The sequence below is a fragment of the Synchiropus splendidus genome, chromosome 9 (assembly GCF_027744825.2).
Source record: "Synchiropus splendidus isolate RoL2022-P1 chromosome 9, RoL_Sspl_1.0, whole genome shotgun sequence".
Taxonomy (NCBI): domain Eukaryota; kingdom Metazoa; phylum Chordata; class Actinopteri; order Syngnathiformes; family Callionymidae; genus Synchiropus; species Synchiropus splendidus.
The window spans coordinates 17,512,580-17,529,597 of record NC_071342.1 but is presented as its reverse complement, the minus strand read 5'-3'; the positions used below and the strand labels follow the sequence as shown (position 1 = coordinate 17,529,597).

The window sequence follows — 17,018 nt, the reverse complement described above, 5'->3', positions numbered from 1 at the left end:
TGAGAAAATGTCCTGAGAATCTTCGAGGCTTAACTAACTCACCGCAAACAAGAATGTAAAAAGGCTACGAGACCAAACAATTGAGGTCGCTCAGCTCTCTTTCTATCAACATATTGGAACCAAAAAAGGGCTGCTGAGTAAGCACATATTTCAAATGCTGAAGTTTAACTGAAGCTTGTTTTACAACTGCAAAATGTTTTCAAATGACTCCCTCGCTGGTGTGTGGAGCTGCTGGAGGTGCTGGTATGCTCTCCCTTAAGTAGGCTTAGATTATATGGTGCCCTGCCACTTCTCAGACCTCCTGAAAAGGGCCTGCAGGCTACAGCACTGATCCATTGAAGCGCTCTCTGTCTGCCAGGACATTTCCATTTCAGAGCGCCGCAGTCTGTCTTCGATTAGAGACCTGCATGGATGAGATTGAATGTCTAATGTAGTTGACTTTTTTTTGTTGTTTGTTTGAGCCGTCACAGAGCAGTTAGAAGTCAGTGGGTTTATTGGCTGTTTAGTGTTGTCACTCTGCAGATGAGCTCATGTGGGACCACACATCGGGGCTCTGCAGAGAATCAGACCTACATGGTGACACTTCCAGAAATGCTGGAAAGGTGTCAAAGCGACTCATTTCAAGTGCTTTTCTGTACGTGTCGTTCCACCGCTAGATCAAGGCCGTCTGCATTTGCTGGCTGAGTACTACCTGGAGATATTCCTGTCCGTTCTTGCTGCTGGAATTCCTCTCCAGGGTTGTGTCTCATTTTATCATCAAATAAAGACTCAGGTGTGCCAACTGAAGGAAGCGTTGCTCACAGATGACCCCTGCGAGGGAGGCAGCTGACTGTCACACACTCTGGACTGGAGTCTTTACAGACTGCCGAACAAGAAAGTGAAAATAGAGAGATACAAAGGGGTGGCGGGAGCGATGCATGTTTTATTGAGTGAGACCACATCTGCAGCCTCTTCTCTCCCAATGTAAACATCTGCGGCTGGTTAGTGTTAGCCTGTGAGCTAAGTGCAGTCCGAGAAGGTCTGGTTCTTATACGATGCGATAGCAAAGGCAAAGGGCAGCGAGGTGGGGAGGCTGCTTAGGTTTGGGCTCTGTGCCCAACTTGGAGCAGGAGGATGGAGAGCTGGGTTTGGATGAGAGATAAGAAAAGGTAGACAGTGTTTTGGGAACTGTGAGTGATATAAACCAGAGCCTTAAAGAGAAAAAAAAAAAAGGAAAGACGTTGCGGTAGATTTGTTTGTTTACAGAACATAATGGAAATGCCCTCCGGTGTGAGACCATTCAAATATTTCAAACTCCTTTTTGTCTTTGTTAACCCTTTCCTCCGCAGGCGACGGTTGTTAGGAATTAGAAAAGAGAAGTTTAGCAGTAGCCTGCAGGAAGAGCGGTTGAATGTGTGACAGCACACAAAAGGTGGCATCATAAAGGGCTCGGTATTAAGTAGCAGCTTCTCATTCAGCCTTCAGCTTGTGTTCATCACTCCAAAAGACCAGTGCAAGATTGGGAACAAAGCAGAGCTGGCCCACTTTAATGTGTATGAGTAGGGACTTCCTGAAGACCTTTATGCAAATGTTCTTTCAGAGAATCTGATAGTTCCTCCAAGTCTTGACCTTTTTAACAATTGAGTGATTGCAATAAATGTTCTTCTCATTGAAAACTATCCAAGATAGTATCCCAAACCCCGAGATACTTCAAGGGTCTTATCACCAATCTGGACAGAAAACTCCATTTGTTTCCAACAGAGAACCATGGTCCCTGTCCTGACTTGATCACATGTGAAACTAGATGCTTTATTAGGATTTAAGTGATGAGAAAACTGCAATTTTCATGTTTTTTTTCTACATATTCTGACTTGATAAAAGCTCCCGTGGTTCGCTGAAGAGTGGAGCCATTTGAAACCTGCAGTTTTCTAAAGCAAATTAATGGTATTAGTGTGATTGCATTAGTTTGCATTCCTGCCTTCCCTCTTTCTGAGAAGCCTTCAAAATCACATGCTTGTTTTCTCTTCCTTTTTTTGTAAGGGGGAGACCGATGCTTATCATTAATGTCCAGTCTTGTCTGGTGGTCTAATGCGATAAAGGAAGTCAGTCACAGGCTTGCAAGATGTCTGGCCTTCAGCCCGACACATAGTCAGAAGCTCGGGATCCACTTTAGGGGATTCACCCTGTTGCTCCCCTCCATAGTTACTCACCTCTGCCCACCCCTCGCACGATATTGACCACATTAACCTCTTTAGAGCTCATACCGGATTTCGCAACTCTGATGTTGCTCTTGTGATCCCTGTTAAGATCCACATACTCAAAGCAGTCCAACACCGTGTTTAGCATAGCAGTTGACCTTGGACCTACAGGAGAGCGGTGTTGTTTGTTGTTGTTTTCTTCTAGCCAGAGATGTGAATAGCAACCCTCCAAGTATGTGTTCTCAATACAAATCCCTGTTACAGCTACAAACAGAGGCTGTTAAAGTGGAAGTTCAATAGCCCAGTTTCATCGCAATTGTGGCCTGTAATTATAGACACAAATCTACTTTTATCGCTAAATCTGGTCCCCATGTCAACATTCAGTTGTGAACTTGTGTACATGACTTCCCACTTCAAGACTTTTAAAGCTACATCAGTTTTTCTCTAACTTTTGAGCTTCTTTGCCCATTTGTTGGCCAGTCTCTTAAAAAAAAAGAAATATTTCCACTTGCCTTCCAATTTATAAACATGAGACCTGTGCGTCTCAAGTGCTGTCTAGGTTTGTCCTGGGGGTCCCTGCCTCTTGTCTGTTCGTCGATTTGATGGACAAGGTCGAACCCTCGGTTGCTAAGCATTCCCACACACTGGTCTATGTTGAAGGCAGCGAACTGAGACCATCAGTCAAGCGAGGATCACCAGGAGACAAAAGCTAGTCGATGGAGAGAATACTGATGCAGGAGGGACACTGACAGCCAAGTTGAAGGAAAGAAGAACTGGTTTAATCTACTGACCCCGTGTCAAGAGCCTCGGTTTGCATCCGTTTACATCTTTCAGCTCAGCATACTTAAAGTTGGCTACAGAAGTACATGTCGTGAACACATCAGTCTTTACTATGACTTAACATCGTAATAAATTTTGTACCTCTGGGCGGCAAAAGGCTGTATGCTAGCAGCATATCAGTGAATACAAAATACAGGTACGACGACTAGACCTTTGAACTCGGGAATATTCTGGGTTTGAAGGTGAAAACTTACAAGATGATGGAACTTATCTTGTAAATCACTAGTTTCATACAATGTACTACTATGGGAAATGGGATTTGTTGATAGGAAGAAGTAGTTGTCAGAGCTCCAGGCTGCAACACTGGCTCAGTCCTTGGAGCACTGAGTAATTAGTTATGTAACTTGTTAGTGGTAGTTACCGGAGAGGAATGTGGAGGCTACTTGGACGTACCTTTAAGGGCCTGTAATGGCAGTCACTTTTCTTTCTTGCATGATTTAGTTTTGAATGAAGATCTGACACTCGCTGGTTACCTCAAGTTAAGGCTCCTACTAGTATCTGAACCTGACGTTACGTTTCTGTACGCAACCCTAGTTCCTCCGGTGCATCTGACAGCCATTTTGAATGATTGTCACTTTAAACTGGAGCGAAGGACGTTGGAAGTGTTTCCAGATCAGCACTTGTGTCCGCACACACCCGCTTAATTCCCCTCTCTTCTGAGAAACATCACGGAGTCTGGATTCTTGAGGTCCGTCATCTTGTGTGTAATCCTTCATCCGAGAGGATGACGACTTAAAACAAAAGTTGAAGTGTACAATACGAGATGAATGACTGCTCCTTTCTGGCTCTGTGAGAACCGGAATCTCTCTTGCTTTGTTTTTACTACTCCATGCATTTTTTTTGGATCATCACTTTGGGTTTCAGGGCTCTGTTTTATGTCGTGGGTGGTCTTTGTCCATCCATTACTTTACTGTCCACGGAGAGGCCGAGTTCACACAAGACGTTGCCGCTGTGCCACTCATGTGTAAACCATAATCAGGCCAGCTTGAGAAAGATGTAACGGCAACTTAACCAGCCTCGGCGTTTCTGACCTCCCACTCTCCTGTAGCTTATTGTCATCGACACAATGACGTAGCGCTTCTGGAATCCGCTCCGCAGCCATGTACTTGGTTTTTTACTGCTCTCCAAAATGGTAGTACAACACGAGGTGCCTCAGGGTCGGTCTGCAAAACCCAATTACCACTCCTCGACAATTTAGGGTAATTCCACTACATACAGTGGAAGATGAGGCTTTGTGTTCTGCCTCGCAACCTGAGATGACAACATTGCTTACAAACGCTTTTGACACTGTTTGATGAGAAACTCGAGGAGACAAGGGGATCATACTTTTTGGTAGTGAGATGGCTGGACGCGGAAATAAAAGGGAGTGGACTGCTGTGAGGGGCCTGGGGCGAAGTTTGAGGACATAGGGGGTCGTTGTGGTTTGTCTCGCTGTCAATCACCCGCACTCTGATTTCCTTTGTTGTGTGTGAGCTCAGTGTCCTTTGAGCAACCTGCCTCCATCCTTCCTCTTTGTGTTACAGTGTGGGAACTTTGCTGTGTTGGTGGATCTCCACGTTCTGCCCCTGGGCGCCCAAGTGGACACCAGCTGGTTTACTACAAGCCATATTGAGGTACAGTCCCATTGAGGAGGGCGTGCGCGTGAATGACTGCGTGTGTGACTATGTGCCCCCAGTTTTGCTGGGGGGCCTTTTTTTTTTTAAATAAGCAAAAGAATAGACAGCAGCAGCGTGGAATCTAAATGACTTGAAGCCTGCTTCTTTCTTTCAGCAGGTTTTTTTCTGTCACTCTTACCCCCCAAATGTTCTCTTCCCTGCCATGATTCCCTCTCTTTCAAGATGCATTTACTGTATTCTTATTTTGTGTTTAGGAGGTCACGTCTCTGGTTCGTGATGCTGTGGACCAACGAGTAAAGCAGTACGCAGAGTTCCTACACAATAGAAGACAACACAAACAGAAAAAGGAACTTCCTATGGCTTCTGCTGTAGTTGTAGAAGGTAGCATCATCTTCACACCAAAACCATCGTGCACTTCACTTGCCGTGCCACTTTTGAACTTATTTTTTGCCTCAAAGGTAAAGTTAAACAATAGAAAAATACTGATTTTGATTGGTTGAACACCTACTAGCGTTTAGTTGACTCATTTTTTTGGTCAGTGTTTACAACTTGGATCCTCACTGCAAAAAGTCCAGCTTGAGGCAACTTTGCTTGAGGGAACCACATCCCTTCTGCATGTCGGTCTCTATGGTCTTCCTGTATTTGTGGGACTTTCTTCTCACGTTTCATCTACACAATGTATGTGAATTGTTGCACACACTTGTATAGTGTGAAATGCCGTTTAGAAACTTTACATTTCAATTTGAATTGCTCGAAATGTGGTGTGAAAGGTATGTGTCCTTTGATGTGTTTACTTTTAATGAAATGATCCAGTAGTCTGGAGTCTAGGGTCACAATGGTCCTGTTGTCTCAGCATACTGCGGAGAGACAACATCGACTCATGAACCCATGAACTCATTTTTATAGTCAACGGTTCCAACTAGTCATTCCAGCCCTAGTGTGGTTATTTGCTGCGTGATGGCCAGGAGACCTGCCCTGGGTGTACCCCGTATCTCGCCCCTGTATTTTGTCTGGATGCCTCTCTAGTGAGATTCTTAGTGGAATGTGTTCTCCTGAAGAGCTGAAGGAAGTTTCTGTGGAGGTGGAAGTCTGGTTCTTAAATTAATTTGGGTTTTTGACAGGATAATTGTAATGAGATTGAACCATTAGACTGTAATCTGACATTTCAAATCAAGACTGTCGTTACATGTTGAGCGTTGTTGGATGCCAGTGGGCACTGGCAGGAATAATCATTAAAAGGGGAGAGGGCCACTGCTCATGGGAAAAGTCTGTGGAAATACAGCAAACTAGTCAAGGCATGGTTGCGCCTTTTGCCCAGGGTGTGTGACCTGTGCAAACAAGAACTATTATGGTCTGTATTAGGTTCCACTTCCACACCTGGCAAGTTGCTGTTTTTGCCCTATGCAAATGTGATGAAACTTTCCCATATTTATGACCCTTCTGTTTGTCTGCGCCTGTAGCCAACACCGAAACCAGTTGCCATGGCATCCACACACAATTTTGTATAAACTCCTGAGAAGAGTTTAATTTATCCTCATTATCCAATGTGACGAAACCACCCACGCAAACGCCTTTGAAGCAGACTAAGCCCGGCGTCAGAGGCGCCCCCCAGCTGTGTGTTGCAAGGCAGACAGGTTTGTCACAGGTAGCAGTTAAGAGAAGTTTCAACTGGGCTCACTCAGCAGGGGCAGGCCTGAGTGTGAGAGTGGGATTACAGGGCAGCCAGACTCATAAAGTTTCTCCCGTGGCTGTATCTCTGTCTCTCACGCGACTCTCCACTCTTGGTAGCTTTCATTCGTGTACGTTCGCTGTTGTGTTGAGATTTAGGCAGCAAATGTAGTCAAATTGAATTCATGTTCGAATGCACGGCAGAGAGAGTGAGAAGGAGCCACAGTGTGCTGGAGAGATATATTCTCCCACTGGGGTAGGTGTGAACAGGCTAACAGTGTTTGGTTACCAAAAAGCCTGACTCATATTCCCCGTGACAGACCGAGGAGAGGCAGACATCTCTAATGATCGAGATCACAGGCTGCACACACACACACACGCACGCACACACACACTGTGGGCATGCACGGCGACTCTCACACTCGGCTGTGTGAACAAGGGCACTATGACTGTTTCAGCAGTGAAGTATGCATGTAAAAATGATTAAGCTTGTTTGCCAAAAAAAAAAAAAAAAGAGCCGCTGGAACAAGACACTGCCGACCATATCAGAAAAATGATCTTCTCTGGACTTGGAAAGATTTAGTGCCTCATGTCTCCCCTCCTATTACAGGTCTTAAGTGAGTGTAATGGAATTCCTCGTCTTTTCATTGTCCCATTTGAGGCGACCGTAAAGGTGGGGTCTGTGAGAAGTAAGCATGTGGGCAGCAGTCATAAAAAGGGGAGGACAGACCAGAGGCTAAGGGAGGGAAACCCTGCAGAGCCCAGGGCGTGTAATAAGCATTGGGGTTGTCTGTACTTCAAGCAGGTCAAACGTCAACCATTACTAGACGTTGTCCGCATCGATTGGTTGTCTTCACAGGTCTGCTTTATACCTGTATAAGACCATGTTTTGGTATCTGAGTAGGAACCAAAACATACGTACACATATGTTGCTGCACATGGGGAAGGGTGTCAGGTGGGGCCGCACTGATCTCTGGGCCAAAAAAAGGCAGATGTTTTGCGATGTATGTGTGGGATAGTGTTGAACAGGGATTGTGAGTCTTGTATTCAGTAGAGTTTGAGTCGGTGCCAGTAGTAAAGACGGTGCAACGGCCTCAGCTGTTGGCACTTCAAATGAGCTATCAACAACTTTCCAAGGACCCTCAGAGCAAATTCTTGCTGCAAGTCTTCTCTGCAGGCTGTGCACACACGTGTGTATGTTCACGAGCCAGTGAGAAAAAGGAGCGATGCGATTTATCTTAAAGAAGTTCCTGGATTCTGAGTCGCTCGAGTCGTACTTTCTTAAAGCAGGCCACTTAAGAATGGATTACTAGCTTGTTACAATGTGATTTATTTAGGTGTTATTTGGCAAGCTCCCAAGAGTTTAGCTATCCCTTAAGTACTAGTTTATTTTGGACAATTTACAGTAATTTATCGAATAACACTTCACTTGACACATTTAGAAGGTGCTTTATGTCCTCTCTGTACTCATTCTCGGGGCCAGCGAGTACCATTCTGGAATGTCCCTCTGGAGGTGAAGCAGCCTGGGTGATGCCTCCTGGCGGTACCATCTTACCCCATGGCAGAGCTGGGTCCTTCTTCTTCCTGCACAGGTGCCAGGGCTTAGAGGGAGGGAACACCTGCCAGACTGTTTCCCCATGGCCACGGCAGGCGAGAGAGGCATTTTCCCAGGCTCCCCACATGAATGGTCACTAATAGCCGTGGGAGAGGGCTTTGCGAGCGCTGCACAGTGTACCACTGACTCCTCTTGGCAGCCCTATGAAGGGGGCTTAAGGCAGCCTGGCCACAGCCATGGCAGGGGACGCACAAGTGTTGCAGGATAGCTTTACTGGTGGAGGAGGTTTCTGTGAATATCCCACTTATCTCCTCAAAATGAATGTGGCAGATGAGGAAATATTAAAAACAAGACTCATTTTGTTCTTTAAATGACTATTGAACTATAAACCAGTGTCCATCCATCTGTGGCCGTCCCGAAGATATCATGACATTTGCAGCTTACCTTGCTTCCTCAGTGTGCGTCCACTACTATTTTTGTGACTGGCTGCTATGTGTGGACTGGTCTGGAAATAGAGAGGCATGTCTGTGGCAGAGCTACCTGCCTTGCTCTGGGCGTGAGGCAGCCCGGGATTAAGACAAGGGGGAAATGGAGACCTGTGACAGGAACAAAGGAATTCCAAGGCCCAGGCTTGAAATGGATCCTGATCAGAGTAGCCGCTCCAGCTAGTATAGGCCGCTCTACTCTCTCCCTCCCAACTCCAGCCCCTGCTGGGCAGCCCCTTCCTCCTGCTGGTCTGTGGTGTTGCTGTGCCTCTTAAAATCCCTTCTGTAAGACCTGTGCTTTCCACTGCAGTCACACATAGCACAGTCTCACTCCTCATGCAACCCCCTTGTTCCACACCTTCAATTCAGATTATGATTCTCTCTCTCTTTTGTTTTTGCATTTTTACTCTCCCTCACTTTTGCTAGCATGGCGTTTCCACTCATATACTTACTATAGGTTTTCTCACTTTCTCTTCATCTCCTCTCCACAAGGTCAGATGCATTCTCTTGGGACACGACCACAATCCCTGCCATAGCTGTCACACCACACTCTTTCCCCATATAATTAGGGCCTGAGCCTCTGCCTGAGCACGAATCACATTCATGTGACTGTTCCCCTTTACCACAATCTGGTCTGGGAGTCGGCATACACTCGCTTGAACTCATTCTAAATGTTTTGCCCGACCAGAGTGCGTTGTTTGAGGAAATTTCAGAAGATGTTTTTTTCACTCCTGACTGGTTGAGAGAGTCACTGCCTCTAGACATGTTCTGCTATCAGCTGCTTTTGTGATGGACCAATCCGTTTTAGAGGTTTAGCGCAATGCTCAATAACAGTGGCCTTTCATGTTGACAGGTGTCAGAGCAGCACAGTGAACTAATTTTACATTGGGTTGTAGGTGATCGTCCATCATTCATTGCTCATTTTACACGACAGTTTACTTGGTAATTCAATTTAGGGTAACTGTTGAAAAGTGTGTCATCCCACCGACACGCATGCATACTGAAGGCAAACACCAATACGATTTCGAAGGTCTGTGTTTGGGTTTTTCAAATGGCGTCTGGAAGTGTACCCTGTGTGTGTGCGTGCGTGCGTGCGTGCGTGCGTGCGTGCGTGCGTGCGTGCGTGCGTGTGTGTGTGTGTTTGTTTGTTTGTTTGTTTGTTTTCCCAGAACAATGAAACCTCTAAGGACTCAAAGAGCTGGCGAAGGACAGTTGTGTGAGTGGAGTGTGATCATACTCCGCAGGGGGGTTAAGACATGTGGCCTAGCATTGCTAAAGTGTTGGGAAAAGGTACTGACTATGAAATACTTGGCCAGTTCTTGGGCTCTGAGATGTGTTTTCCTAAGTTGACCTGGGTTGGTGTCTATTGTGTCAGCTGTGATCGTGTCTAATGCATGCCTTAAATAAATGAAATAATTTCACTTGAATTAAAAAAAGAATCCACAAAAAGCTAACTCTGAAATAGTGAGGGATTATTGTGTTCTAACTCTGCAACTCCATACAAGCGTTGTGTATTTTCTCTCACTAAAATCTCCAGTTGTCTATACATCATAAATTTCGTGTAACTAGTTAAAGTCTTTCATCATCTGTCTTGCATTAGAAGAAATACAATCCCCAGCATGGAATTAATGGTTTTAACAAACGTTTGATCCCTGTCAAAAACCTGAAATGAAGACCAAGCTATGGCCTTCCAAGTAGTTTTGGGTGTGCAGTGCATGCTTTTCACAGACCAGAAATCCAAGAGTTTATTGAACTCAGAGCTGAACGACTGACAGCGCTGTCTGAAGTTATGAGATTGCTGTCTTCAGCCTGGAATCGTTGAATTGTCAGTGGCAATTTTAAGTGAGTGGCATTCATTGTTGAATGAGGAAATACAATTGGCAAACTGGCAGCAGTTGAGAATCTGTCACATTTTCTAGTAAACATTAAACCCAAGGCATGCAGTTATCTGTAAACAGCCAATCTTAAATTTAGTGGCGCTTTTAATGCAGAGTAAGCAGTTTACCATCATGGTCTCAATGCACTCTGATGGCAGCACTCGAAGAGATTTGTGGTTTCTCGGACTACTTAAAGTGCAATAATGATTCTTTATAACATTTTGTATCGTAACCACATTACTTTTATCTGATCACATTTCTGAGAAGGAGGGTTTCTTCATAATTGCCTCTAGATTCTAGTCACATGTTGCATTATGGGTTGGCCTGAGCTACCATGCTGCGGTGTATTTTGTAACTGCGATGAAGGGGTCACCCAAATGTTAAATTGAACGCTCATGTACAAATATTGTTTCAGGTGGACGTTGTGCAGCATGATAAGGCACAGTGCTCCGCTGCAGCCTGAGTTACAGTTCCACACAGAGAGTGATGTCCTTCCAGGAAAGCCCCCACTCACACATGGGTAACTTCCTCACGCTCTCTCTCGTCCCTCCCCACTCTCGCTCGGACTCTCCACCCTGCACTTGAGGACAGCAGGACGGTGTCCACTTCAAAGCGGAGAAGTCAAAAGAACAAGATTCTCAGGCACTCATGTCTGACCGTCCCACTGACTTCACTTCTTTTCTTGAGACTGCGTGGGGATACGTTTGGGTATCTACCTGTGTCGGGGCCACACAGTACAGTCCGGATTTTGGAACAATATGTGCATTTTATGACCTATACAAATTGACGCTTCGACCCATGAAAATGGTTCTGAATTTGACTTCACCTTTGGTGTTGATCCCGAGTGAGAGAAATGAGGTGTTGCACACTATACTACAGTGTAAAGTGAATGGGTGTTTTTAACTACTGCTTTTAATGATCTCCTCAGGAAGTGACTTCAGTTAATCAAGTCGGTTCCCAAAGGGGCTTTTCCTTTGACCCTACTCTGAAAGTCTCTCACCCCTGCCTGCTCCGTTTACAGTCTCCATCACTTGAGTTGCCTCTTAGTTTGTTGACTTTTCTTTCCTTTCATTGTTTTCCCAGGAAGCGGTGAAAGCTAAAGGGATGTGAGTTTGTGTGCCTGTGTGCCAGAAAGTCATCTCTTGGCACATACACTGGGTCTTGCTGCCCTTATTTTGTGGTATTTACTGAATAATAGGAGATTCTTCATGTTACGGGTGATGATATTATCTGCCACTGCTTTAAAGACATGGCATGCTGCGTTGTTTGTGAGGCCATTCGACCCATCACGATCCTGTTTTACATTGAGTCCAGAGGAAAAGCACCTAGCAAGACCCTTCTGTCTTCAAAGAGGTGCAAATGAAACCAGTTAAGGCATGTATACTATATAGATTGGAGTATTTCACTGCTGTTGCCACAGAAAGGGGCCACTGACTCCCAGAGGAGGCACTAGCGATCTGTTTGTGAGAGAGAAACATGAATGTCAGCTTAGCACGAGAGAACCTGGGCCTGGCGCCAAGAGCAACTCTAGTGTTGTGCAGAACGTTATAAAGTTGGGGCAACAGCTGATGTCTCGGCCACGCTGTGGTTCCCAACTCAGCGACCAGACTTCCCAGTCCAACTTGTCCTGGGAATTGGCAAACTCAACCCACCAGGGACGGCGTTGCGCATAGTTTCAGAGCGAGACATGAAGTTCGGCTGATTAATCAAAGTATTTAAACACGGAAGCAATAAGCACGCAATGAAAGACACTTACTTACCGAGCCTCTGGAGGGATAGAGATCTGCATTCCTCTTCGCTTAGACACTTTGTATCCGTGATAAATGAAGGAGCGCTGTGCTGCTTTTTATAGGTGCGTTGAGGATATTTGTGTGATCTCCTGGCGGCTATTGTGCGCAAAGATATAAAAAGACTTTTGATTCAACAATTGCTGTTTTGATATTTCAACATGTACTTGTGACTTTATTTAACAACCACACTGGTTTTTTCTTTGAAATAGCAGTCTGCTCTGAGTCTCCCACGTTTACAAAACGCATGTATCATGAAGTAGATCGTGATACTAGTCAAGCTGGTAGAAGATGGAGGAGTCTGAGCTTTTCACTTGAACTGCTGCTGCAACTGGTTTTGGATCAAGATTTGGTTAATGTTTTGTGTCTTGTTCTGTTAGTTTCTACATTCAAGTTCCAACTGTCATGAAACCAACATTTTTGGTTGCATTTTTGAAACCTACTCCCAGGGTGGATAATTTTGAAAACGTGGGCTTCACATTTGACAACAGTGATGATACTGGAGAGGGAAATATGAACAAGCCGAACAAGCTACAAAGCATGAAAGACCAACTGAGCTGTCCACAAACATACAATGGTCATGTGTAATAAGCATAATCCCTAGCAACAGTAAACCACACGCCACGGCCACAATATATATCAGTACTTTTGACCTGTCAATATGTTTTTACCCTATAGTTTGATTTATTTACTTGTCTGTGTATATGCATTTCGTTTTTGCAAGATAAAGAAAACATATATTTAGTGGTCCATTAACACTGTAAAATTGTATATTTTGGGTTACTGTTGACAAATGGATATGAAGTCCTCACTTCAATATGGAAGAATGTTGGGTGCGTCCGATCAATTGTAGCTTCTGCAATGTTGTTATACCGCTCTCTCATCTGGTTTCTTTGGGTTTTCCAACAGCAACGATTCACTGTTGGATTATTGTTCGGCCATCATCAGTAACAAGCTCTGGAAATCTCAGATAACAGAAGCCACTGATTCAGTGGCAGCAGAAGGAAAGTGTTAGACTACGTTGCTAATGGACCTGACAAACTGATATGGTCCGGTATAACTGACTGATTTTGAGGAGCCTTTTAGCTTTAATGTTCTCTGGTGGAGCTTCATAAAATCATGGACTCTATCGTTGAGGTTTTCTTTTTTTATCGGCAGCTGCCATGGTGTTATCAAATGATAGATAACAGTAAAATATTCATAAACATATAGCGCTTTGTTATCCTGTCTGTTAAAGAACCTAATGACGTGCAAGTAATGATAAACATATTCCATAATTGATGTTCTCTCATAAGTGAGAAAATTGGACGATGAAGATAAATAAATATTTGGTTGACTTGTTTGAGTGCCGATAGGAAAATCTGAATCACTTTCTAAGTTCTAAGAGAAAGTTTTTAGAATAATGGCCCCATTTACGACGTGCGAGCTAATAGAAGTATGCAACACCTCAGTACAAGCAGCTCAAGAACCCAGTGGAACTCTAAGGTTGTGTGTTTTGTTGGTGGCGGAGTGAGAAAGTTGGCCAGGAATTGAGTAAAAGAAAAGAAACAATGCAGCCTAAAAAGTGAGCAACAGTGTTCCTACAGCCAGTAATACAATAGTGTCATTTATTATAACTTTATTGCATCACTGGATGATCTGTATTGTGTGAGATAACAGTCTTATCGTGTATAGTGTCTTTGTTTTCTAGTATCGCAAGTAATAAAACTCTTCATCTGTGCCCTCGTCTTATAAGTGGCAACTTGAGTCCGTCATGTTTAAATGTTCTGGAAGTGCTGACAAGCGCGTTGGTATGAACGTTGCTCTCAGCAAATTTTGTACTTAACAGCTTAAGAGGTCAAGATCTGACAAGAACTTTGAGCCTGTCAACGTGATACTCATCTTAATATCTTTGTGTTTCATAGTTTGGAATTCATAATCTGATGAATGACGGAACTGTTTTGATTTTTTTTATTATTTTGTTCGTGTCTCTTTGTGATGCATCTGAGAACAATAGTCGAACATTGTGCTTGTCACTTATCACCGGCCGGTAAGTTAAACCGCTACCAGTTTGGCGGAAAACTGTGGGGTGGCAGGTCATTAAAGAACGAATCACCAGACGCCTTCTCCTTGAAGACGATAATTAGACGTTTCGCGCCGCAGCCGTGGTGACATCCACGAACAGAGAAAGGAAAGCCGTTCACACAGGCGCCTTCACACGTGTGTGTGTGTGTGTGTGGGCTGTAGACGTCTGTTTTGTGTGTAACACGCCGACCACCACTCGCAGCAAATATAGCTGTCGGCCATGTTGTGAGAAAGAAAAATGAACGTTGTTCTGCCACCGGGGAGGAGAAGCTCGAATGACAACTTTTGGTTAGAAAAAAGTTCAGCAGGTTAAAAATCTTGAACTGTGTAAGAGACATAATCCTGTAATTGAGGGGAAAGTTCTTCACTTTAAAAGTAATGAGGTGTTCACACGACAACTGCAGTGTAAAAATAGAAAATCATCTCTACGTATCATTGAAAACTCCCCACATTTAAAATGTCTTGTTTAGTTCAGGGGCCGTCATGATGTGGACACATGGCTCTTCTTCTGTTCCTTCTGCACGTCAATATACAGTATGTGCAGCTTCAGTTATTCTGCTTATTTAGTGTCACGGCTGCACTTTGTCCTTTGACTCTGGTCTGGTTCGTGAACTTTATGTACCCAATATCTTGCCCAAGGTCAGTAGGAGTTGGTGGCCTCTGGGTTCCAATACTGCTTTTTGCAGATGATGTGATGTTGTTGGCCTAATCCAGTGGTTCCACTATAGTTTTAAACATGCTACTAATCTACTGTATATGTAATGAGGTTTACATCGGTAGTGACGAAAATGCTATAATACTTCCTCAAAGCTTGGTTGAGAAAAGGCAACTAGAAGTGGGAATCTTGCGGCAGGTCTTCAGTCCCCATCCTCGCAAGAGGGTACCGCTTGTTCGCTATTAATAAAAGGTTGTTTAATAATAGATCAAATAACATGTAGTTCTGTTTTGAATTGTAACATGGTTGTTTGATGAATGTCTTGACTCTTACTCTTCAATGGTCTTGACCAGACTCTTCTGGGTGGTACTGTGGTTCACACGACGCAGCGGTCTTAATTTCACATGTGGGTTTTTCATAAAGCATAAAGAGTAAGATAATAACTGGAATGCTGCGGCTCCTTGTAGTGCGGAGACTGTAATAACAGCTGCACCTCCACCACTGCGCCGAGCAGCTGTTAGCTTAAATGCAGTAAAACACAGGGGGCAGTTGTGTGTTTGCAAGGATTCACTTTTTAATCTGGAGATTTAGATGGTTAGATCGACGATGCAACAAGGCATTCTGGGGAATTTGTCGAAGCTAATCGTCTGAACGTGATGGATGTAATTCTGGAACCAGATGTTTTGTTGTATAATCACTGGAAGGTGGAGGAATAGAACCAGAGGTGGATGGTTGGAATAAAAGCCCTGAGGGTGGGAAGATGGGAACGAATTTCTTAGTAACACGACATGTCACTTGTGCTTGGAGGTCAGGCCTTGAACGATGGCAGAGAAGCTCTCACTCAGCCCTAACCTAAAACTGACACAATCTATGACGTTGCGAAAGCGACAACGCTCGATCCCAGATCTAGCCCTAACCCCCCGCCCTCACCCCCTCGGAAAACCCCGGCATTCACTCGGCCATGACAAACAATCAGAGCAGTTCTGTGATGGTAACAGATTCCATCCCCACACCGTAACGGCGCCTCCACCCCAGCGATCTGTTCGCACAGTCTTGATGATGACAACATTTGCTCTATCAACACCATCCCCTTGGATGTCTGTCAACATTTCACAAGTGAAACCGTGACTTGTCGGAGAGCAAAACACTGCCAGCTTTGCGACAACCACACACACACAATGCTGTTCGGTCCATCCATGCTGTTCATGGCGGTGTCTGTCAGTCAGGATGGGCTGAATATAAGGGTGTGCAGCACGGAGATGGCGAAGTTATGATCAGTCCACGCTGGCCTTGGACAACTCTGGCTCTTCAAGCTTGGCAATTGGTGGTTACTCAACTGCCATGGTCGGCGGTGGTCCCTGTTTGCACCTGTTTGCTATCACCTGTTGACAAGTCGCAGCAGGGCGAAATGATAGCACCCAATTGTCTGCTAATAATCTGGCTCAATGTGCCGACTTGAAACATGCCCTGGTCCTGTTTGGTACCTCTTTTCCACTGGATAATACACTACATTATGATCAGCAGTTTATGTTTATAGGCAGCGTCCTACTCTTTTCTCTGCTATTCTTGTTCACATGTGTTGTTTTTATGCTCAAGAATGTCCTTTTCAGTAAAATCATATCTTTTAAGATTATAAACTTGTGTTGACTTTTCCCAACGCAAACAATGCACTCAGCTTGTTTTACATGTATCAACTGAGTCAGTGCTGGTGGTCCTTGGCTGAAATACTGATAACCATTTCCAAGTGATGATGATGAAGTGAGCAAAATCGGCGGTGACTGAAGCAGGATTGTAAGTGGGTGACGAATGAAAGTTTATGGAAATGGAAGCTTATCAGATTCCCAGCGCTGTTTTCTTGTTTACAGCGAGCCACTGGGTTGCGTGTTAGCCTGCCTCTCGCTTTTAGTCAACAAATTCCTGCCAGATTAAGCAACAGGCCATCATTTCTACCCAGCACATCTTACATACCATGTCAAGCATTCCAGGACAAACAGAGCAGAGGCCCGGGGACGCAGCTCCTCTGCTCCTGCTCACAGTTCACATCATCCGCAGCCCCTTAATAAATGAGCCTATTCTGGACAAACCGCAGCTGCCGACTGAATGTTAAGATTGATTTTTCAAGCACAAAATAAAACTTCACAGGGTTGTGCTTGTTGCGAGACACGGCGGCTCTCTTTTAAGCCGCAGTAGAGTGTTATTGTACAGTAGAAAATACTGTTTAAAATATATTCTTTTTTTTCTTCTATTTACATTGTCATCTGATATTCTTGTTTAAAGATTATTTCAACAATAGT

General features: G+C 44.5%; 1 protein-coding gene across 4 annotated transcripts in view; it reads left to right on the top strand.

The window, feature by feature from the left end:
- Nucleotides 1-17,018, top strand: part of slx4ip (SLX4 interacting protein) — a 32,737-nt gene that overhangs the window by 3,057 nt on the left and 12,662 nt on the right. For all 4 annotated transcript variants that reach the window (XM_053874365.1, XM_053874364.1, XM_053874363.1 and 1 more), the window contains exons 3-4: nucleotides 4,541-4,630; nucleotides 4,888-5,014. In XM_053874365.1, the coding sequence (XP_053730340.1) occupies nucleotides 4,541-4,630; nucleotides 4,888-5,014 (217 nt within the window). The remainder of the gene's footprint in view (nucleotides 1-4,540; nucleotides 4,631-4,887; nucleotides 5,015-17,018) is intronic.